The sequence below is a fragment of the Stomoxys calcitrans genome, chromosome 5 (assembly GCF_963082655.1).
Source record: "Stomoxys calcitrans chromosome 5, idStoCalc2.1, whole genome shotgun sequence".
NCBI classification, from domain to species: Eukaryota; Metazoa; Arthropoda; class Insecta; order Diptera; family Muscidae; genus Stomoxys; species Stomoxys calcitrans.
Window position 1 is genome coordinate 73,079,111 of NC_081556.1, and position 24,848 is coordinate 73,103,958.

General features: G+C 38.3%; 1 protein-coding gene across 1 annotated transcript in view; it reads left to right on the plus strand.

The window, feature by feature from the left end:
* The window catches only part of LOC106081331 (protein late bloomer), a 65,118-nt gene extending 42,448 nt beyond the window's left edge, over window positions 1-22,670 (plus strand). Inside the window, exons 2-5 of the mRNA XM_013243221.2 lie at window positions 20,722-20,886; window positions 20,946-21,122; window positions 21,262-21,435; window positions 21,797-22,670. Coding sequence (XP_013098675.1) covers window positions 20,722-20,886; window positions 20,946-21,122; window positions 21,262-21,435; window positions 21,797-21,877 — 597 coding nt within the window. The 3' untranslated portion in view covers window positions 21,878-22,670. The remainder of the gene's footprint in view (window positions 1-20,721; window positions 20,887-20,945; window positions 21,123-21,261; window positions 21,436-21,796) is intronic.
* The last annotated feature ends 2,178 nt before the right edge of the window (window positions 22,671-24,848 follow it).

Sequence of the window (24,848 nt, forward strand, 5' to 3'; positions counted from 1 at the left end):
AAATGGGCCATATCGGTTCAGATTTAGATATAGCGCCCATCAGGGATGTAGTCAGATGGGGGGACTCGGGCCCTATAAAAAAAAAAAATTAAATTAAAATAATTGTAAACATAAAAATTTTTTAAAACTTTTAAAAATTACAAAATTTCATATTTATAATATTCCACAGAGACAAAGTTTAGACTCGACCAGGAGCACCTTAAAACTATTTTTCTTAAGTAAAAAATTTTAGTGAATATTTTTCTAAACAAATTTTAATGACATTTTTTCTAACCACAATTTAAAAAACTTTTTCTAGAAACATCATTTCAGTGTAATATTTTTAAAGATAAAACTTCATCACAATTTTTGCTAAGGGCAGAATTTTAATAATTCAGCGTATTATTCTCCTCAGTTCGGATCGGACCCTCTTCAACACAAAATTTCATTAAAATTTTCCCTAAATACAAAATTTCAATAAACATTTTTCCAAAGACTACATTTTAATGATTTTGTTGTGAAAACTATATTTTAATGAAACAATTTTGTAAAGACAAACTTTTACAAAGCCAAACTCGAAATTATTTTATAAAGCCAAAATTTCAATAGAATTTGTTGTGCCTGTTATTCCTTAATACGTTTTGCCTAAACATTACATAACATTTTGCTTAAACATTTTTAAAGTTTTTTTATTATGCTTTTCTGTTCCAAATAGAAACAAAAAAAAAAAAGACGAAAAATCATAAAACAAAATACAAAATGAAATGTTTTCTCTGAAAAGATAAAATTTGAAAGACATTTAAAAAATCTTTTTATTTCCTAAGCCACAATGTATTTACAAAAATAGTGTTTTATAACCATTGAGCGAAGAAAGGAGGCCACCGTGGCGCAGAGGTTAGCATGTCCGCCGAACGCCTGGGTATAAATTCCGGCATGAACATTAGAAAAATTTTCAGCGGTGGTTATTCCCATACTAAAGCTTGATACATTTGTGATGTATTGTGACATTTTAAAACATCTCTACCAAGTGATGTCGCTATGCGGCAAACCGTTCTTCATGGGAAAATTTAGTAAGCGAAGAAAGGTGAATTTAATAACATTGACATAGAATAGAACCTGCTGGGTTATTGCCATAATATCAAGATATATAATAAATGAAACATAAAGATATTTTTGAATGTAAAAAATTGCCGAGTTTTAGTCGTTCACTTTACGCCAATCCTAATTTCATTAGCATACCTCTTTTCTAGTTCGAGCTGGAATTTTTCTAAGACAGCTTCATTCTTGGGTATTTTTCTACCCAAGTTAATGGCATTTTCTTAACAGACCGAGTCACCCAGATAAATTTACATTTTAAAATAATTATTTCAAATGAAACCATTTTTTTTTTCTTGGAATTTGACAGTACAGTATTTAAGGCAATTGATACGGAGCTCATAGTGAGTTAGGATCGAAATCTATCAGTCAATAAGCATTGACATTAGCATTGATTCTAGTAGAAATTTATTAGTTCTGTCGGCTTTGAGCATAGTGTTCGACACAGTGAAAAAATTTTTCAAAAAATTTTAAAATGTACCTTCTGAATTATTGATTTTCTTCAAAAAAAAATCTTTTTACAATAAAAAGATCTATATACCAACCTTATGTAAGAAAATGTGTGAAAATAATTTTGGTCAGCAGACTATCATCTATAAGAGTCGCTAGGTCATTTAACCTCAAAAAGTTTACAATGCAGCAAAATGGAAATCTCTTCGTATTTCTAAAATTTCTAGTTCCACCACTTGTTCTTATTTAATCTCCAATAAATTAGGAAGACATTAGAACTTATTAAAACATGATGCAGGTCATGTCTGTAGTCTTAATCCTCTAGCCATATACGGCAATAGTTGCAAGCAATCTTTACCGGACATATTTTCCATCAAAACGGATTTTCGATCGATTTTAATAAAGTTCGGAGGAGAAATAAGCGGCATCATTTAAGCAGAACGTGGATGGCTTGCCTTAAAATTGGTCAACATTTATTTTTTTTTTGAAATATTTAACATTTATAGTTATTTAATTTTTCCAATTTGATTGCGTAAAATTTTAAGGAAATAAAAGTCATTTAAATCCCATTGACCAATTTTGAAACCAGAAAAAAATTTCATCAAAATACTAAAGCTGATTTTAACCAAATGTCACCAACGATGGGCCAGTTCCTACACCCAGTAGCGATCACAATTTTCAAAAATAGTTCGGGGTAAATTTAACAATTTCATAGTAACGGAAGAATTTTGGCAACTTTCGATTTGAAAAATGTGGAGTTGGCCTCCCCCCAAATAAAATACTGGCAATGTCCCAAATAAACCGATCGCACGATTTGACTTCTTGAGCCCTTACAAGCCACAATTTTAGCCCGATTTGGCTGAAATTTTGCACGTAGTATTCTGTTATAACTTCCAAAAACTGTACCAGACACGGTTCAAATAGGTCTATAAACTGATATAGCTCCAATATAAACCGATCTCCCGATTTGACTTCTTGAGCCCTTACAAGCCGCAATTTTCGCCCGATTTGGCTGAAATGTTGCATATGTTGTTCCGTTATGACTTTCAACTACTGTGTCATGTACATGTCTACAAACCAAGTATGCCCGATACAAACCAAGTATGTCCCGAACCTGTCTATAACCTGATAAAACACCGATAGCATAGCATTGATACCTTAATACATTGATTAAAATTTGCAAAAAAAATTGTTTTGTTCAATAACTCATAAACCGTTTGTGACATTCCAATCCTTTTGGCATGTTTTTATTAGGATTTTACGGACTGGAGTTTTACTTATTAATGAGAGAAGTGTTTCGTGTTCTTAAATGGAATGTTCCTGGGTAATCAAATTTGAAAAAATTCCATAATACCAAAAATTTACATAACGAAATTCTTGGTTCTATTATGAATAAATAAAAATCCATTGTTGTTGTTGTTTACAATGGAAATTAAATGTAATATTTTCCTTATTAGTACCAGTTTCAATTTGTATTTTTAAAAATATGTGAATCAGTACCGTTTAAAATTTCGATGATAAAAAAAGCAAACTCAATAAAGCACGTACTGAATATTGAATACTTACTATCGAACACAAAGAAACTTCTGTCAATCGAACGTAAACAACGACTTGGCCAATAGAACGCAGAGCTGACCGTCCAGATGTTGATGTAAACCATAGAAGAGACATAGACGATGGTCGAGGCAATGAGGGGTGTTTTGATGCATTTGGCGCACGTCTTTTTGCCTCGAATAGCAAATGCACCGCACTCATATACCGATGACTAAATGAAAAGTCTTGTTTTATTTGTGAATTAATTTACAAATTCAATTAATTACCCAGCAAACCAATTGTTCAGAGTTGAGACGGAAATCTGCAAAAGCATTCGATATAATATTCGAAGTATGTCCGACTTCCTTGCTAAAAACTTATATAGTAGTTGACGTATTTTCTGACCAAAACATCGGAGAGAAGTCAAATGTTTTTGTCGACACCGAGCACGGAATTCTGTTTTAAATCATGGGAACTTCTGCAAGGATATTAGAGCTGTCAAAAATCTTAAACGAAGTATCGAACTCTAATGTATTTTTTCGAATTATTTTTAGGGTTTCTCGTTTGTTTCTCTTTTACGACGATCTTAAAGATTGGAGATTTTGCTATGAAAAAAGAAAGCCAGGGATGACAGCACACCAACCACTATGGGACGCGTTTCATCTTTGGGTAGAAGACTTTCAACCATATTAGGTGTGGAGGCTTCAAGGGCGGTGGAATGCGTTTTCTTTGTAGTGATAGACTTATTTTCTATATGACTATCTAGCTTCCATGGAATACACATGTCATTTGTAGATCTCTTGGAAGTTGTATTGATGGCTTCGAACGGCTCTCGCTGATTCTCTATGTGTCCAGGTTCTTAGAATTATTATTATTATAATAATTTTTAAACCCCTCCACCACTACTGTTGTACAGGTATTATAACGAATTTGTTTGTAACACCCAAAAGAAAGAGAGATATACCCATTGATAAGTACACTGATCGACTCAGAATCACTTTCTAATTCGATTTAGTTATGTCCGTCCGTCTGTCCGTCTGCCCATGTTAATTTGTGTACAAAGTTCACGTCGCAGTTTTCATCCGATCGTCTTCAAATTTGGTACAGGTATGCTTTTCGGCCTAGAGACGAAGCCTATTGAAATTGGAAAAAAATAAGTTATGACTTGCATATAGCTCCCATATATATTTTCGTCCGATTTTCAGTAATATATATATATATATATATATATATATATATATATATATATATATATATATATATATATTATATATATATATATATATATATATATATATATATATATATATATATATATATATATATATATATATATATATATATATATATATATATATATATATATATATATATTTATATATATATATATATATATATATATATATATATCGCCCGATTTTCACTACTAGAAAATACTGCAGAAGTGGTTCCTCGGCTAAACAGAAGAAAGGCGGATTGGGATAAATTTCGGCTCAAAATTCTGCACGCCTATCCCTTCTAGACCAGAAAAGGAATGGAAAACTACGCAGGATATTGACATATTGGTCAAGTGGATCACGAAGGTCCTGAATGTCATATCGAAAAGGTTACCCGACCACTGCAGTATGTATCAAGCGGAGATCCTTGCAATTAAGGAAGTGGTGGCATGGCTAAGATATAATGACGTTACGAATATTGGCATAAATATCTTCTCAGGCGGCCATTGAATCCCTGAAGAACGTATTTCTGAGCACGAAAACCGCCCTCGACTGTCGCAGATCTCTCAACGAGATGGCTGAATAGTTCAAAATGCACCCGTTCTTGGTGCCTGACCACAGAGATATCCTAGGGAATTGTAAAGCGGATGAGCATGCAAGACTGGGAACTACCCTACACATTCCAGGGATACTAGAATCTGTGTGTATGCCACTGGCGACATGTAAGCTAAGTTTTCAGAACCAGGCCCGAAGGACAACGAATGATAGATCGTCACAAAAAGGGAGCTGTGAGCATTCCAAAGCTATGTGGCCTAATTTAGACCCGAAGAGGTCTACCGCTTTCCTGTCATTGGCTAGATAAGATGTCTCAGTATTTGTGTCCGTCATGACAGGTCACTGTCTAATCGAAAAATATACTGAGAGAAGGTTCAACGGTAGGAGATAGAAGGCATCTTCCTTCTGCTGTTCTTGTGGTATCACAATGGACGAAAACGTCTAAGTGAATCTGATGGCAGACTGCCACTTATACCTAACTCGCAGCAAAGGTTCGCAGGTTAGGTTAGGCGAGAAACGTATGATTGGATACGGCACGGAAGCTGGACATCAGAAACCTGCAAACACAACAGGTAGCAACGCCATACTCCACTCGGCTGACCCTATTACTTGAAGAAACCACTCCCTGTACCGACAGAATAGCAGCTCAATCGCAAACCATTGCCCACACCATAGAAAGGGCTGCAACATCCATACATGGATACCACAAGCCTCTCCCAAGGAACCTTGGTACGACCTGGAGTGGTGAGGTTACGTGTATGCCACAGAACCAATTCCTGATGATGGTGAAGAATGTGTACCACATAGTCAGAGCGAGATCTAAGTAGCAGTAACCCGGCTGAAAAACAATAAGCGAGCAGGAGCCGATGGGTTGGCGTCTGAATTGTATAATAACGGAGGCGACACGCTGATAAGGCCTATGCATAAGCCCGTCTGCGCAATTCGGCTAGAACAACCCGGTAAATTGGGTAAAAACCGAGGGTATTTTCCCTCAGATCGGACTATATTTGGATATAGCTGCCCAATAGATGTGCCACCGGATCTCTCGATATTGGGTATTGAGGCCATAAAAGATCCATTTATAAGCCGAATTCGATGAAATTTGGCACAGTGAGTTCTGGTAGACCCCTACCCATTTCTGTTAAGTGTGGTCCCGATCGAACCATATTTGGTACATTCATCATAGACCGGATATTTACACTGCGCCAAATCCTGAAAAAGACCGATAAGGACAAATCAAGACATACTAACTTTTCGTTGACTACAAAACTGCTTTCGACAGCCCTATATGTTCAAAGGTATTCCAAGCCATGTCTGAGTTTGGTATTCCTGCAAGACTGATACGACTTTGCAGGATGACGCTTGCTGATACACGCTCTAATTTAAACTAGTGAAGAACCTCTCCGAACCGTTCAATTCCAACCAAGTTTGAGATAAGGAGACAGCCCATCGTGTTATCCCTTTAATATGCCGCTGGAGAAATTATCCGAGAAGCAGGTGTGAATATGCATGGCGCACTACTCACAAGAGAACATATGCTACTCGCCTCTATCGATCGATATTATGGGTCCGTCACCAGAAGAAGCAATTGCAGCCTATGAAAGAGGATGATATCAACAACTACAAAGCCCTGTAAATAAAGAACTACAGCTTTGAGATAGCCGTAACCAAAACAAATGGGACCAGTTTTGAAATAAAACGAAGGATAATATTGGCTCACAGCTGCTACTTTGGATTGCGCATACAATTCAGGAGTAAAGCAACCTCTCGACTACCTATACTGTAGTATGGCTCCGAAGCATGGGTAATTGCGAAAGCAGATGAGGTGGTACTTGGAGTGTTTGAGAGAGGCGTCGTATGAACCACGAGCTGTATGACGACGATAGCATGGTTAAACGAATCAAAATACAACGGTTTCGTTGGCTGGGTCATGAGGTCTCGCTCTGACTATATATATATATATATATATATATATATATATATATATATATATATATATCGCCCGATTTTCACTCCTAGAGCCACAGCAAGCGCATTTATTGACCAATCTTCCCAAAACTTTGTACAACGCTTTCCTCGACGCTTTACTGTTCCTATTACAGTATGTGAGAATTTTGCTCGAAATCGGTTCAGATTTAGATATAGCTCCCATTTATATGTTAGTCCGATAACTGTCCAAAAATTCAGCGAAATCGGACAATAAATGCAGCTTCTATGGGCCTTAAAACTTTAATCGGGAGATCGGTCTCCATGGAGGTTATATCAAGATATTGCCCGATGTAGCCCATCTTCGAGCTAAATATGAAGTTTGAGTCTAAAATCTTAATTTTTAAAGACTGTATTTTGATTACCACAGACAATGAAGAATATATATGCTTTGTAGGGTCGGAAATGTTACTAACGGTATTCGATATGTTACTAACGGAATGACAAAATTAATATACGCCTCTCCTCTCTCTGACACTCATTTTCGAGATGTCGCTCTCCAATTGGTCTCTTCATCGGAGTTTTGGTCTTTCCCTTTTATGGTCGCCTTCAAAAGACTTTGCTGGAGCTTCTTCATCCTTTCTGACAACATGACCCAGCCAACGAAACCGTTGTATTTTGATTCGTTTAACCATGCTATCGTCGCCATACAGCTCGTGGTTCATACGACGCCTCTCTCAAACACTCCAAGTACCACCTCATCTGCTTTCGCAATTACCCATGCTTCGGAGCCATACTACAGTATAGGTAGTCGAGAGGTTGCTTTACTCCTGAATTGTATGCGCAATCCAAAGTAGCAGCTGTGAGCCAATATTATCCTTCGTTTTATTTCAAAACTGGTCCCATTTGTTTTGGTTACGGCTATCTCAAAGCTGTAGTTCTTTATTTACAGGGCTTTGTAGTTGTTGATATCATCCTCTTTCATAGGCTGCAATTGCTTCTTCTGGTGACGGACCCATAATATCGATCGATAGAGGCGAGTAGCATATGTTCTCTTGTGAGTAGTGCGCCATGCATATTCACACCTGCTTCTCGGATAATTTCTCCAGCGGCATATTAAAGGGATAACACGATGGGCTGTCTCCTTATCTCAAACTTGGTTGGAATTGAACGGTTCGGAGAGGTTCTTCACTAGTTTAAATTAGAGCGTGTATCAGCAAGCGTCATCCTGCAAAGTCGTATCAGTCTTGCAGGAATACCAAACTCAGACATGGCTTGGAATACCTTTGAACATATAGGGCTGTCGAAAGCAGTTTTGTAGTCAACGAAAAGTTAGTATGTCTTGATTTGTCCTTATCGGTCTTTTTCAGGATTTGGCGCAGTGTAAATATCCGGTCTATGATGAATGTACCAAATATGGTTCGATCGGGACCACACTTAACAGAAATGGGTAGGGGTCTACCAGAACTCACTGTGCCAAATTTCATCGAATTCGGCTTATAAATGGATCTTTTATGGCCTCAATACCCAATATCGAGAGATCCGGTGGCACATCTATTGGGCAGCTATATCCAAATATAGTCCGATCTGAGGGAAAATACCCTCGGTTTTTACCCAATTTACCGGGTTGTTCTAGCCGAATTGCGCAGACGGGCTTATGCATAGGCCTTATCAGCGTGTCGCCTCCGTTATTATACAATTCAGACGCCAACCCATCGGCTCCTGCTCGCTTATTGTTTTTCAGCCGGGTTACTGCTACTTAGATCTCGCTCTGACTATGTGGTACACATTCTTCACCATCATCAGGAATTGGTTCTGTGGCTTACACGTAACCTCACCACTCCAGGTCGTACCAAGGTTCCTTGGGAGAGGCTTGTGGTATCCATGTATGGATGTTGCAGCCCTTTCTATGGTGTGGGCAATGGTTTGCGATTGAGCTGCTATTCTGTCGGTACAGGGAGTGGTTTCTTCAAGTAATAGGGTCAGCCGAGTGGAGTATGGCGTTGCTACCTGTTGTGTTTGCAGGTTTCTGATGTCCAGCTTCCGTGCCGTATCCAATCATACGTTTCTTGCCTAACCTAACCTGCGAACCTTTGCTGCGAGTTAGGTATAAGTGGCAGTCTGCCATCAGATTCACTTAGACGTTTTCGTCCATTGTGATACCACAAGAACAGCAGAAGGAAGATGCCTTCTATCTCCTACCGTTGAACCTTCTCTCAGTATATTTTTCGATTAGACAGTGACCTGTCATGACGGACACAAATACTGAGACATCTTATCTAGCCAATGACAGGAAAGCGGTAGACCTCTTCGGGTCTAAATTAGGCCACATAGCTTTGGAATGCTCACAGCTCCCTTTTTGTGACGATCTATCATTCGCTGTCCTTCGGGCCTGGTTCTGAAAACTAAGCTTACATGTCGCCAGGGGCATACTCACAGATTCTAGTATCCCTGGAATGTGTAGGGTAGTTCCCAGTCTTGCATGCTCATCCGCTTTACAATTCCCTAGGATATCTCTGTGGTCAGGCACCAAGAACGGGTGCATTTTGAACTATTCAGCCATCTCGTTGAGAGATCTGCGACAGTCGAGGGCGGTTTTCGTGCTCAGAAATACGTTCTTCAGGGATTCAATGGCCGCCTGAGAAGATATTTATGCCAATATTCGTAACGTCATTATATCTTAGCCATGCCACCACTTCCTTAATTGCAAGGATCTCCGCTTGATACATACTGCAGTGTTCGGGTAACCTTTTCGATATGACATTCAGGACCTTCGTGATCCACTTGACCAATATGTCTATATCCTGCGTAGTTTTCCATTCCTTTTCGGGTCTAGAAGGGATAGGCGTGCAGAATTTTGAGCCGAAATTTATCCCAATCCGCCTTTCTTCTGTTTAGCCGAGGAACCACTTCTGCAGTATTTTCTCCAAGGCTGAAACTAATATAACACTGTGGCCATCCAACACTTCCTAGTCGCATATACTTGCGCTTATATTTTCCGATACAAAGGTGATATCTAGTACCTTCTGCCTGTTCCTGGTAATAAAGGACGATTTATCCCCTTTATTACAAATCGCCAGATTGCAACTTATAATATATTCGATAAGCAGCTCACCCCTTTCTTTGACATCCGAACTTCCCCATATCTGGTGATGCGCATCAGCATCACTTCCTACAATAAGGCCCTTCTTCCCTACAGAAGCGGCTTCAACCAGCGATTTAATATTTGAAGACGGCATCTCTGAATCGTGTGCCATATATAGGGAAGCCATTTCGGTCTCCTCCAATCCACTACACTTTAGAGATGTGGTTGATAGTTCCTCAGACAAGTGTTCAGCAACAGCTAAGTCGTCTCCTGATTCCCCAACCCACCGATTCTATAGACTATCAGTTTAAACTTGTTGAGTCCGTAGGATACTTCTACTTCAGACTTGTTGATTCCTGAGAGACAATCGGAATTTAGTACGAATACTGCATGTCTCCGGTCACAATCAGCCCCATCCAATCTCAAATCTTCCAGTCGGTGGTTGAAAGATTGCGATTGCAGTCCCTTGTACTTCCAAGTATGGATTCAGGATCTGAGGGAACCCTTGGTATCAAATCTAGTGCCATTGGTCGAGAAGGAATATTTTTCTTCTTGACTAAATGTAGTGCTGCACCTGGCTAGATCTCACCAATTTTTTTTAGCGCACAACGATATATTTCAATTGAGCGTTGTTCCTCAAAGCCAATTAAGGTGTATCGGCCCCAATACCAGCCTGCCTCGCCGCAAACTGGAGGAGACCCAGGAAATTCCGTAAGGACATCGGTGTATTCTGATGACAGTCCATTGACTATCCCACTCCAATTGTTCCTAGGTATGCAGCCCTGTTCTTCTCCCTTGTTGACAACTGCCACCACCGAACTGTCCCTAGCCACATTAGCAATGGTTCTTGGACCCATCTTACTATTGTTCTCCCTAGTTCTTTTAGGCATGGAATGCCCTCCAGGTGACCGAAGCCTTTTGGATGACTGCGGTGCAGTTTCCGAATCGAGACATATAGTCTTTGGGGTAGCCTGTGCAGCGAATTCCCGAGCCCAGTTTAGGGAGTCTCTCTCTCTATAAGTGAGAGTTTTAGGACCATTCGCACCAAGCCTCTCAATAAACCTGAGAGCGATGTATCTTCTATTATTCCTACCTCTTAAAGAGCGTGTTGGTTTGCCGGGGAAGGCCAATGGCCTAGGCAAATTATAGGCATGCGAAGATAAATTAGGTTCGGCCTTGTCCATAAGACTCGAACCTGGTGCCTTCGTCAAAAGCCTCTGCTGACCAGTCGTCTGTCGGCTAGTAGGGCCTGGAGCAGCCGCTCCACCAGTCGAGGAGCCGCTCCTCTAGACAACATGCTACGGCCTGACACCACCACCGCAGCTGTTGGGTCTTTGGAGTTCATTCTAAGCCCACTCCCGGGTTCTAGATCTACCGCTCCACTGGAAATAGATGCAAATCATCAATGGCTTAGTAGATACCTCTATCGCAGCTATCCTTGAGTGACTTGAATTTTTCTTTCAAAAATAATGACCTATTACGAGTTACAGGAAAATTCTTGCGAAGCGAATAAACGAAACGTCCTCTCCACTCAATCTTTGTTGCAACAAGGTAATGATCGGAATCGAATTGAGAATTTCTTCGGAACTGTAGAAATAAAAACTCCTAGCGGTTGAAAAAAAGTGCGCAAAAGCAATCACAGATAAAGAAAAATGGTGTGGAGTCCTGGCATTGTTCAGAACTTTCCGAGAAAAATTAGCTTAAGACAATCCAGTCTAGAGATTATTCCGAATCCGTTCTAAGATGTTCATATGGCAACTTCTAAAGAAATTCAAATAGAATTTGTGACGAACTCGGTAAGATCAGCAAACTGTTGTAGACGAGTTTCAAATTCGTCGTTTGTTTTGCTGGGTATGTGCATATATTGAAATGTGTGTGTGTGTGAATGGCTATATATTTGGTGTTGATTTATTATTGCCTTTGCTCATTGATGCCCCGCACACGTTATTTCAAATAAATTAGCTAATGCCTTATTTTTTTTTTTTTTTTTGAAAATTTAGGCTTTTGTGTGCAACGGCGCACAAGAAATATGAGCACAATCTGTTGGAATGTCTATAGCTATGTCGATGGATTGTCACCAAAGAAGCATTAAAACTCCATTGCCCAGTTTAGTTTGGCGGTTTCGCTATGGCCACTGAAGAATCAATGGAAAACGGCGGTGTTTTCATGGCCCAGACGTCTCCTACTGACAATGTTGAATTACTTGTATTTGATTACTGTAGTCTTTCTGTATGTCGTACGTGTTGTAGTTGTTGTTTAACTGTCAGTTTGGTCTATGTTGACACCTAAACGTGAATTATTTCATTACCTGAGGTAACTAAACTTAAATAAATAAGTGGGGGTAGAAATCGCCAAACAAGAGATACACGAAAACATGTGTGCACACGGATTGAAAGTTCCCCTGGTGCGTGAATGCGTTGACGAGTTGGGTTTGTAAAGTTGGGGAATTCACTCTATATTTGTGTTTAGAGAATATCTGGCCCCGTGTGCCTCGCTATACTTTGAAATTGGTTTTTAATGTTTTTTTTTAAAGCAATAGGTCCTTCTCCGATGGTATGATGTGCCTCCGAGACTTGGACCAAATTTGGTCTCCCAGATATTGTGTCTGGAATTTGGTTGTCAGACATGAACTCTACTCCCAAATCATCATCTGGTTCCCACACTGTCCCTATTAGTCTACATGATTACGGGTCATGACTGCGTAAGACGGTCTCTGCGTTACTGGGCTACCAACTTTGATATCGATTCGTACATTACATAAAGATTGTCCTCAGAAAAAAATGTGCGCATATAAATACAGCATTTTGTGTTTTTCTCAAAAACCCTAATTAAACAATTCAATACACATTAAACAATTATTTCCAAATGCAATATTTTATTTTCTTATGGATTTTTTTATTTGGACTCAAAATCATTTTAGACTAGAAACGAATAGAATATTTAATGATTACTGCCTTTTCGATGAGTCCTAGAAGAAATTCTTCGATACTCAAGCGTCTATTGCAAAAGAAAAATTGTAAAAGTTTATCACACCTTCTACCTCTTGAAATGAAAAGTGCATTGTTTACTTAAATGTTCATCTATTGTTGGGAACTGTTCACATTTACTTAAATTTTTTTTCGAACGGCTGTGGCATTCATGTTGCAAATGGCAACAAATGAGTCACACACAACTTTTCATTGAAACATGTAGAACAATAAAAATATCTTTTGCAGTATAGCAAGATCGCAAAATCGGGGAGTGTGTTTATTTCATCTGATTACTGCATTAAAATGAGACAACAAAGGCAGGTCGTCATCATTCGGGGTAAAGGCGCGACCCCGCAAACGAATCTGCATCTGGAATGTTTTAAGTAGGGTGATCAGATCGGTTTTGGAAAACATTTTTCGGGTTTTTGGCTTGAATATAAGTTTTTTCAAAATTGTGGTGGATTTTTGATAAATGGCAATAAATAACCGGTTTCGTACGAATGGTTCATTTCTTACCATATTTTGTGATAAGAATCACTTCAACTTCAATGAAATTTTGTCTTTTGAACATATTTCTTTGGGGTTCCGCCTTTAAGGTTGGTTCTCTGTTCGCTTTTCGAGAAATTTTTTCGCGATAACTTTTTTAAATAATGGATATTAAAGTAAAGCAAGTAAAATGGCATTAAGTTCATCACAATCCGGTGAAAATTAGATATCTCATGCATCCAAATACGGCATGGACATTGAGTGGTCTATTTATACGTCACTGTTCAATTTTGTAGAACAAAATATTGGCCTTTTTGGCAGTTATATCCAAATATAAACCGATTTGAACCATATAGGACACGGATGTCGAAAAGCCTAACATAAGTCACTGAGTCAAATTTTAACGAAATCGGAGATTAAATGCGCTTTTTATAGGGTCAAGATTTTAAATGGAGAGATCGATCTATATGGCACCTATAAATCTGGACCGATCTGGACCAAATTAGCAAGGATGTAATAATCATCCTATTTTGTTATAACTCCACTGCTATATCCTTAGTTATATCTTAATATGGGCTGATCTCGATCATATTTTATTCAGGTCCCTAGAATTCATATACAAGTACCATTTTCAGACAAAAAATCAGCTTTTTATGGAATTAGGACCCTAAATTGTAAGATCGGTCTATATAACAGATTTATTAAAATAAAGTTTAGTCTAAAACATATTAGGGAGGGTGTCCGGTGGCTAAAAACAACTCACTGATTTAAATTTCAGCTAAATCGGATAAAAAATAAAGTTTTTATGAGCAGCTATACCTAATATGGTTGCCCAAAAAGTAATTGCGGATTTTTTTAAAAGAAAGTAAATGTATTTTTAATAAAACTTTGAATGAACTTTAATCAAATATACTTTTTTTACACTTTTTCTAAAGCAAGCTATAAGTAACAGCTGATAACTGACAGAAGAAAGAATGCAATTACAGAGTCACAAGCTGTGAAAAAATTTGTCAACCTCGACTATATGAAAAATTCGCAATTACTTTTTGGGCAACCCAATATAATCCGATCTGATCCATATTAAGGTTGGATGACGGGAGGCTTAAAATAACCCACTGCTTAAAATTTCATCGAAATCGGGTTATAAATGCAACTTTTATAGGCCTTAGGTCCTTAAACCTCATATCGGTTTCTATGGCAGCTATATCTAAATATACTCTGATATTTGGGTCAGATATCGGGAGGCCTAAGACTACCCATTGTTTCAAATTTCAGCAAAATCGGATAAAAAATATAGCATTTATGGTCATTAGACCCTTTATAGGCATATCGGTCTATAAAGCAGCTATATCCAAATATGGTCCGTTTTGGCCTGTTTAAGAACTTAACCAGCGTACATCAAAAGGACGTATCTGTGCCAAATTTCAGCTCAATATCTCAATTTTTGAAGGCTGTAGAGTGATTAAAACAGACGGACGGACAGACGGACAGACACACGGACATCGTTAAAAAGTCTTAGAATTTTACGACGATCCGAAATATACATACTTTGTAGGGTCGGAAATTGATATTTCGATGTGTTGCAAACGAAATGACTAAATGAATATACCCCCTATCCTACGGTGGTGGGTATAAAAACATGCTAATTTCATTCAGTAGGACGTTCCTTCGTTACTTATTAACAATCTGTAATAAAAGTATTATGGTATCATTGAGATTTTTGAAATGTGCCAAATAGTAATCGCGAAAAACATAGGTTCAACTGTAAAAACGAACATAGCACCAGCATTTTGAGGAAATTCTGTCGTTGGGAATATTCCATAAGCACTCATCGCGGCCACCATTGGTGTGATATCCTTTGTCATGATTCGTCTGAAAAACTTTCAATTTATTTTCTTCAAAACTCATTTTCATTTTCATAATTCAGCTCGACTCAGAAAAAAACTAAAAAATTCTTCTTTGCTGATTTTTCATAAATTTTTTGTCTTAAAAAATAATATCGAATTTGCTTCGATTGAGAAAAGAAATTTGGCTTTTGGGAATATTTGCCTGAAGAGATGTTTCATCAAAATTTTGACTTGAAAAACTAAAATTTTTATACCCTCCACCATAGGATGCGGGTATACTAACTTCTTCATTCTGTTTGTAACTACTCGAAATATTCGTCTGAGACCCCATAAAGTATATATATTCTTGATCGTCGTGACATTTTATGTTGATCTAGCCATGTCCGTCCGTCCGTTTGTCCGTCGAAAGCACGCTAACTTTCGAAGGTAAAGCTAGCCGCTTGAAATTTTGTACAAATACTTCTTATTAGTGTAGGTCAGTTGGGATTGTAAATGGGCCATATCGGTCCATGTTTTGATATAGCTGCCATACAAACCGATCTTGGGTCTTGACTTCTTGAGCCTCTAGAGGGCGCAATTCGCATCCGATTCGAATGAAATTTTGCAGGAAGTGTTTTGTTATGATATCCAACAGCTGTGCTAAGTATGGCGCAAATCGGTGTATAACCTGATATAGCTGCCATATAAACCGATCTTGGGTCTTGACTTCTTGGCCCCTATAGAGGGCGCAATTTCTATCCGATTTGAATGAGATTTTGCTCTAAATATTTTGTTATGATATCCAACAACTGTGCCAACCGGTTCATAACCTGATATTGGTGTCATATAAACCGATCTGGGAACTTGACTTCTTGACCTTCTAGAAGGCGCAATTCCTTTCCGATTTGGCTGAAATTTGGCATGACGTATTTTAGTATGACTTTCAACAACTGTGCCAAATAAGGTTCAAATCAGTTCATAACCTTATATGGCTGCCATATAAACCGATCTGGGATCTTGACTTCTAGATCCTCTAGAGGAAGTAATTATTATCCGATTTGCCTGAAATTTTATACGACGGATCCTCTCATGACCATAAACATACGTGTTTATTATGGTCTGAATCGGTCTATAGCCTGATACAGCTCCCATATAAATCGATTTCTCTATTTTACTTCTTGAGCCCCCAAAGGGCGCAATTCTTATTCGAATTGGCTGACATTTTACACATAATTTAATTGTGGTCCGAACCGGGCCATATCTTGATATCGCTCTAATAGCAGAGCAAATCTTTTCTTTTATCCTTTTTTTTGCCTAAGAAGAGATGCCGGGAAAATAACTCTACAAATGCGATCCATGGTGGAGGGTATATAAGATTCGGCCCAGCCGAACTTAGCACGCTTTTACTTGTTTTTTTCAACTTTTATGAACAATAATTGGAAAAAATCATTGCATTTTGTATTTAGAAAAAATTTAATTCAAAATGTGGTCATATCAGAAAATTTGTTCTTGAAAAAAATTTAAGCGACATGTTTTCCGTTTGTGTTTTTGTTGTTGTAGCAAGTATGGTCCGAATCGATCCAAAACCTGATATAAATCTTATTTAAACCGATTCTCCTATTACAATTCTTGTGTTTTTATGGAATGCAGTTCTGGAATTTTGTATGATGATTTCGTCTATGACCTTTCACAGATTTACCGAGTATGGTCTGGATCGATCAAACACCTGATATAGGTCCCATTTAAACCGATCATACGATTTTATTCATTTGCTCAATTTTGCACGATGACATCTGCTATGTCCTTTAACATCTATTTCAAGATAACCCAAATCGATCTAAAACTTCATATAGCTCCCATATCTTGATTTGGCCATTGATCTTACAAAAATCAATGGTTATCCATGCATTAAAAAATGCATGGGGATTTCTTGTTATGACCTCCCACAATCTTTTTGAAGTTTCTGTTCATTAAGAGAAACCATGCAAAGAACTTAACGAATGCGATCCATTGTAGAAAGTATATAAGATTCGGCGCAGGCGAACTTAACAATTCTTATTTGTTTGACTTCATATGTACCTTAAACTTATGCAACAAATGTTTCAACCAAATAATGTTGGTGTTAAAATTCGTGCAAATTAGCAGAATTTTTTTAATTTTTAACACATTACCAGCAAAACAGAAAGAATATGTTGAGAGCTCGAAAATTGAGAAACTTCAATTTCAGCCAAACTAGATGAAAATTGAGGCCTTTAGGAGCTCTAGAAGTCAAATTGGGGTATGTGGACTATATTAGTTTATGGGCAGATTGGGATCATACTTGGCACATATGTTGGAAGTCGTTGTGCCAAATTTCAACCAATTCCGACGAAAAATAAGGCTTTTACGGACTCAAGAAGTCAAATCCAGGGATCGGTTCGTATCAGTTTATAGATCGATTTGGATCATATTCGGCACAGATGTTGGAAATGAAAACGGAAGTTCTTGTGCTAAACCAACACCAAACCAAACAGGGCTAGATACAATAGAATATAAATATGAGCTAGAATATATGCACGTTCCTGGGTCATAGATCAATATATCTAGGTGTTGCAAACGTGTTGATAAGAGGATGCGGATATTAATCCGCCCCATGCCACCATGCACGTACACCTAAGCCAGTAATCGGCTTGTTGAGCGCTCTAAATACTAAAAAGTAACCTTGAAAAAGAAAATCTAAGTTAAAAGTTCCGTGCTACTTACAAAGTCCTTAATTGTTTTCCATGCCACGCCCCTAAATTGGTTCATGTCTGGTATTTTGTCTACACCTTAGTGGCCTTAGGCATCTGTTAGCCGCGAAAGCCAGGCAGTGACATAGGAAACGCTCCAACGTCTCATCATCTTCCCCGCATGCCCTACACATGCTATCACTTGCCGCACCGGTTTTGCATAAATGAGCTCGTAGTCTTGTGTCCCGTTATGATGCCGAAAGCTATACTGACCTCCTTCTTACTTCCTTTCAGTATAGCCTCGTCTTATCACTGTCTTGACCTCCCCAAAGGACTTTCGCCGTCCTACCGACCGTTTCGCTGTTCCACAGGGTTACATGGGCATTCGTCGCCCACGCCCTTAACTCGGACTGCGTCGATTCAAAAGGATCCGGGTGAACCAAGTTTATTGGCAGCAGTTAACTGGTCTTCACTGCCAATGACCCAGCAACCAAACGATGCAGATCGTGGCATCCTCGGAGAAGGCGTTAATCTTTTTCTTACATTCTAAGACTTTTCGTGACCTTACAGTCCTTGCTGTTATTATGCTTATGGTCTGTTTACTGTCCATAAAGATGTTTATTCTCGACACAAAATTATGATTAGTGCAACTCCTACGTTTTTCTGAAGAAAAAAAAGCTCAAAATCGCAAAATTCGTATCCGAAAAATGCTTAAAAAAATCAAGGTGAGTTTGAAGTAGCTGTAACATTTTTAGTTTTTGAGGAAAATCCCTTTTCATAATGGTGCTGGACGAAGCAAGCACCATTACGGGCATCAAGGCATGCCGAGATGCTGTCAGATCGAAAAAGAAGGCTTACAGAAATTGGGGTTTAGACAAAAACCCCAATACTGAACGGCTGCACAAACAGCCAAGAACTTCATGTGACAAGGTACTTAGGCGCGAAAAGTTTCGACACGAACATTGTCTACCTGCCAAAGTTATTGCTTCTCCAAGGGAAGGAAGAGCTTCTGGTCATATGTTCAAACAGTTAAGGGCTACTCATCGGCTATCCCAACTCTTGTTAAGATTGACCAAATATTCACTGACCCGGCTGGTAAAGCTAACCTAATGACTGAAATGTTTTTCCCTGCCGGTTAGTTCTCAACCACTCCCTGCAGTCAGGAATGTATCGAGCTCGATGCCTCAGATATATTTTCGAACGCGAGGAGTCAAAAGGGTCCTCGCGAATTTCAACGTAAATTAATCCCAGCGCCCGGATGGTATATCGGTATTTGCCCTATGTAAGTATTCTTCGACGCTTTCTCGTTTACTATGCAATCTTTTCAAACTTGCTTACCATACGGGAGTCTTGCCAGCGTTTAAGAAGGTTGCGAACGTTCAGCGGATACCAAAGAAGGGTCAGGCGAACAACCCTGCGAATTACCGACCAATTGCGGTTTGACCCGCTCTTTCCAAGCTTATGGAAAACATGGTTAACCACCATCTTATGGGGCAACTTGACAGTATGGTTTTCGCAAAAATCGCTCCACGGGTGACCTGATGGTAAAGTTGTTGTGAGTCAAAACACACTATGTGCAAAATTTCAGCCAAATCGGATAAAAATCGCGGATTGTTAGAGCTCAAGAAGTCAAATCGGGAGATTGGTTTATATGGGAGCTATATCAGGTTCTTGACCGATTTAATCCGTACTTGACACAATTTTTTGGGAGTTATAACAGAGCACTATGTACAAAATTTTAGCCAAATCAGATAAAAATCGCGGCTTGTAAGGGCTCAAGAAGTCAAATCGGCAGATCGGTTTATATGGGAGCTATATCATGTTCTTCACCGATTTTGGCACCGTACTTGGCACAGTTGTTGGCAGTCATAACAGAACATCATATACAAAATTTCAGCCAAATCAGATGAAAATTGATGCTTCCAGGGGCTCAAGAAGTCAATTTGGCAGATCGGTTAATAGGGGAGCTATATCAGGTTCTTGGCCGTACTAATCCGTACTTGACACAGTTGTTGGGAGTTATAACAGAGCACTATGTGCAAAATTTCAGACAAATCGGACAAAAATTGTGGCTTCCATGGGCTCAAGAAATCGAATCGGGAGTTCGTTTTATATGGGAGCTATATCCAAATCTGAACCGATATTTCCCATTTACAGTCCTCATTGATCTACATCAATATAAAGCATCTATGCAAAATTTCAAGCGGCTAGCTCTACGCGATCGATCACTATCTTGATTTCGACAGACGGACGGACATGGCTATCGAGTTACAGACCGAATTGGGCCGTACTCGGCGCAATTGTTGAGAGTCATAACAGAATACTATATGCAAAATTTCAGCCAAATCAGATAAAAATCGCGGCTTTCCAATCCTCAGCGACCTACATCAATATTAAGTTTTTATGTTAAATTTCAAGCGGCCAGCACTACGCGTTCGACCGCTATTGTGATTTCGACAGACGGACGGATATGGCTAGTTCGAATAAGAATGTCGAGATTCTAGATCAATATTTCGAGGTGTTACAAACGGAATGTCTAGATAAGTATACCCCCATCCTATGGTGGTGGGTATGAAAAGTCTTTAAGTTCGGCCAGGCGATTTTTGAGGACTATGCACCGAGAGCTAAGCGCTAGACGTTTTGAAGCCTGGATTTGGCCGATAATCTTGATACTGTTTGGGAAAGGATGGTGTTTTAAACACATGTTGGATATTATACATCAATTTTTATCGCTATTGAAGGCTATGGTGTTCCGTATACGTAATGCTGTAGCATATACGCCACCACATGAACCATAAATTAAGCCCATTCATACACATTGCCTATACATAATCTACTACATTCTACATTATTTTATAAGGTCAGAAATTTCAATGATTTTTCTTCTTCCAGATCCTTTCGATTGGTCTAATCGTGCTTGGATCGTTCATATTGTTCAAAATTGGTCGGTTTGACACACTTGGCTACTCACTTGTTGGTATGGGTAGTGTGGTATTGCTTACCTCCATTATTGGAATAGCAGGAGCAGCACGTGAGAAGAATAAAGTCTTAAGATTTGTAAGTATTTCAAATATTCTTTCGGTGATTTGAATAAACGTTTTATGTTACTTTTGTAGTTTGCCATAATAGTCATTGCTTTGGCCATTGCCCATGCCATCATTCTGGGTTTCTTCTGGGTATTCAAATCATCATTTTTGGTTAAGGCCGACAAAGCGTTCGACGAGGTATGGCGTGAGCAGCCGACACCTATAAAACCCGATAATGGCAGCCACATTGCCAGCATTGAGCGTTGGGTAAGTACTCGTATAAAACAAACTTTTGGATTTTTCGGGAGCAGCTTTGATATTTGCCGACTCCAAAAAAAAAAAAAAAAAAAGAATAGCAAATATGAAATGGTTTCACCAATATGTTGTGTTTTTTACATTTTCCTAGTTTGGCTGTTGCGGCAACAGTGGTGCCCAAGATTATCATTTGCCCCCTCACAGTTGTTATGATTCCAAGACGGACAAACTGAATTTGGAAGGCTGTCGCGATAAAATTGTGGATTTCATTTCAGACAGTTGGACATGTTTGAATATTTTCATTTTGATTTTCGTTGTTATTGAGGTAAAAAAAAAAAAAAATAAATGAAAAAATCGGAATACACACATTATAATTAAAATGGGCCACCAACGCTATCAATAATTTATGCTTGCCCTTGTCGCGGTCGATCGTGCGGGTGGTCGTGACGTCATAGAGGAAATTCACAGTGACTCAAACAAAACAAGAGAATCAACTGACAAACGGTTTAGAAAATTTGGCTTCCTAAATAATCAGAACTATCTAATAAGGCACAAAAGTTTTCGAAAATATATAATTGTCTTCACAAAAAAAGGAACTTGTTTTCTTGCCTTTGAGTCACTGTGCGAGCTTATGTTTGTCTTCCCATGCCAAATGTTTTTATTTTTCTTGTTTTTTTTTTTTGCAGCTAATGTGTGCCATTTTTTCATTCGTCTTGGCCAACAGCATATTGAATCGTTGGCGTCGTGCACAATACTATCCCAAGTAAATGGTAAATAGGTTCGCATCTTCATCATTGCCACCTCGAGCGCATTGGCCATCATGAGGATCAACATGGCGTGCTATAATCATCAATGATGAGTGGATGTGTTTTGTTTTAAGATTTTTTTTCATAAACATTTTTTTTTTTTGGGAGAATAGTAAAATATTATCTCAATCTCGAACGCAAACCAAAGATAAGAAGTTTCAGTTTCATTTTAACCGCATTTGCATACGAATTTGCTACAGCAACTGCCACTGATGTTGAATGGATTTCACTGGTACACTGTCGTCTCCAAGATGTTTGAAAAGAAATCATCAAGATAGTTTGCACACCTCATCATCTTCAAGAAGTCATATTTTTGGAAAGTTGAGAAAAACAAACATGGAATGCCGGAATTGAAAATTCGATTCTATGCCCATGTAACTTAGCTTAGAGCGAAGAGGTGAAACGATTAAAGCATTGCCATCAGAGGTTTTATCTGAAGCGATACCATTTGTTTGTTGTTTAACTTTAAGCAATTTAACAAAAATCAAAAGAATAAGGCAATTGTTAACTAGTTAAGTTCTCTATATCTATGCTAACTTTTTAAATAACTATGTCTTCTATCAAATACTCTTCATCGAAATGTTTCTAATTTAAGAATTTTAATATAAGTAAATTATCCGTATTAACAAATTAAAAAAAAAAAATGAAAGCAATTAAAATCTGCCAATGAGCTGGCTTGCAAACGAACGAAATTTTCAAAAGTAGAATTAGTAAAATATTTTTTATAATAAAAAAAAAAATTAATAAAAAGAGTGAGAAAACTTAGAAATTCGGCCTTTTAATGAAGTTGGATGCTATATCGTCAAAATAACTAATACTAAAGTAGTTTGTCTAACCTTTGAGGACAATATCCTTTGGTATCAAAACTATTCATCTTCGTAGCACAAAAAAAAAAAAAAATAGGTTTGGAGCTATTTTAAATTACATTACAGCTGGTTCTATAGCTTGGTAAGACTTTTTAAACGTAACTGGATGTGGCCTATATCTGTACCTGATGACAAAAATAAATGCATATATAAAGGACTGTGATCAATAGAATATAAAACGGACATGGCTTTAAGGTCTTTGAGCTGTGTTAGGAATGAATATGGATAACATTTATCGATGTTCTATAAATGGTGGGTATAGCTTTGATGGTGGGTATAATGACATAATGCTTGCATATTTGTAAGGCGGGTTGTTTATGTAAACCGCCTCTTCAAATTGTTGCAAAATGGAGAGGATGTTCACAGTTTTGAGCCAGAATTGAGTCTCAAAAACTCCATCTCTCGAAGAAATGTCTAAAATGCGATACAGATACAGAATTTCTTAAACTAAATTTATTGAACGTGGATGCGTATGATTACTATTGGATATCCATGAACACACTTATACGCTACCTGGGCCACGAAGGTAATATCAAAACCAGTAAGGAAAGGCAAAAGTCGGGCGGTGCCGAAGTCGAAGATGAACTATATCAGACTATATCTTCATATAGCCCACATATAGACCGATCCGCCGATTTAGGGTCTTAGGCCAATAAAAGCCACATTTATTATCCGATTTTGCTAAAATTTGGGACAGTGAATTGTATTATGCTCTTCGACATCTTTCGTTAATTTGGCCCAGATCGGTCCAGATTTGGATATAGCTGCCATATAGACCGATGCTCCGATTTAGGGTCTTAGGCCCATAAAAGCCACATTTATTAGCCGATTTTGCTGAAATTTGGGAAAGTGAGTTGTCTTAGGCCCCTTAACACCTTTCTTCAATCTTTCTTCAAGCTCCTTGACATACTTATGCAATATCGCACAGATCGGTCTAGATTTGGATATAGCTGCCATATATACCGATATCTTGGTTTTAGGTTTTGGGTCCATAAAAGACGCATTTATTATCCGATGTTGCTGAAATTTGAGACAGTGATTTTAGTTAGGCTTTTCGACGTCCTTCTTCAATTTGGCCCAGATCGGTTCATATTTGAATATAGCTGCCATATAGACCGATCTTTCGATTTAAGGTTTAGAGCCCATAGAAGGCGCATTTATTGTCCGATTTCGCCGAAGTTGGGGCAGTGCTTGGTGTTAAGCTCTTCGATATTTTTCTGCAACTTGGCCCAAATCGGTCCATATTTAGATATAGCTAGTATGTAAACCGATATCTCAATTTAAATCTCCTTGACATACTTTTGCAATATCGCACAGATCGGTCCAGATTTGGATATAGCTGCCATAGAGACCGATATCTCGGTTTTAGGTTTTGGGGCCATAAAAGACGCATTTATTGTCCGATGTCGCTGAAATTTGAGACAGTGAGTTTGGTTAGGCTCTTCGACGTCCTTCTTCAATTTGGCCCAGATTGCTCCAGATTTGATTTAAGGTTTTGGGCCCAAAAAGGCGCATTTATTGTCCGATTTCGCCGAATTTTGGGCCAGCGCTTTGTATTAGGCTCTTCGACATTTTTCTGCAACATGGCCCAAAACGTTTCAGATTTGAATGTAGTTAGCATGTAGACCGATATCTCGATTTTATGTCTTGGCCCCATAAAAGGCGCATTTATAATCCGATTTCATTGAAATTTGACACAGTGACTTATGTTAGGCTTTTCAACATCCGTGTCGTATATGGTTCAGATCGGTTTATTTTTAGATATATCTACTGTACTCATTAGTACAATATTTGGTCCAAATCGGAACGTATTTCGATGTATCTGCTATGGGACATAAGGTATGAAATTTTCACCGAATTTTGGTGAAAGGTTGTTTACATATATACCCGAGGTGGTGGGTATCCAAAGTTCGGCCCGGCCAAACTTAACGCCATTTTACTTGTTATATGTGGAACTTATCTCGAAATCTAGTCAGACTTTAATTTGGATACCAAATACCAAATAGCAATTTAGAACCTTGTAAAATTTTCCTACCATAGGACAAAAGATTTGGATTTTAACATCT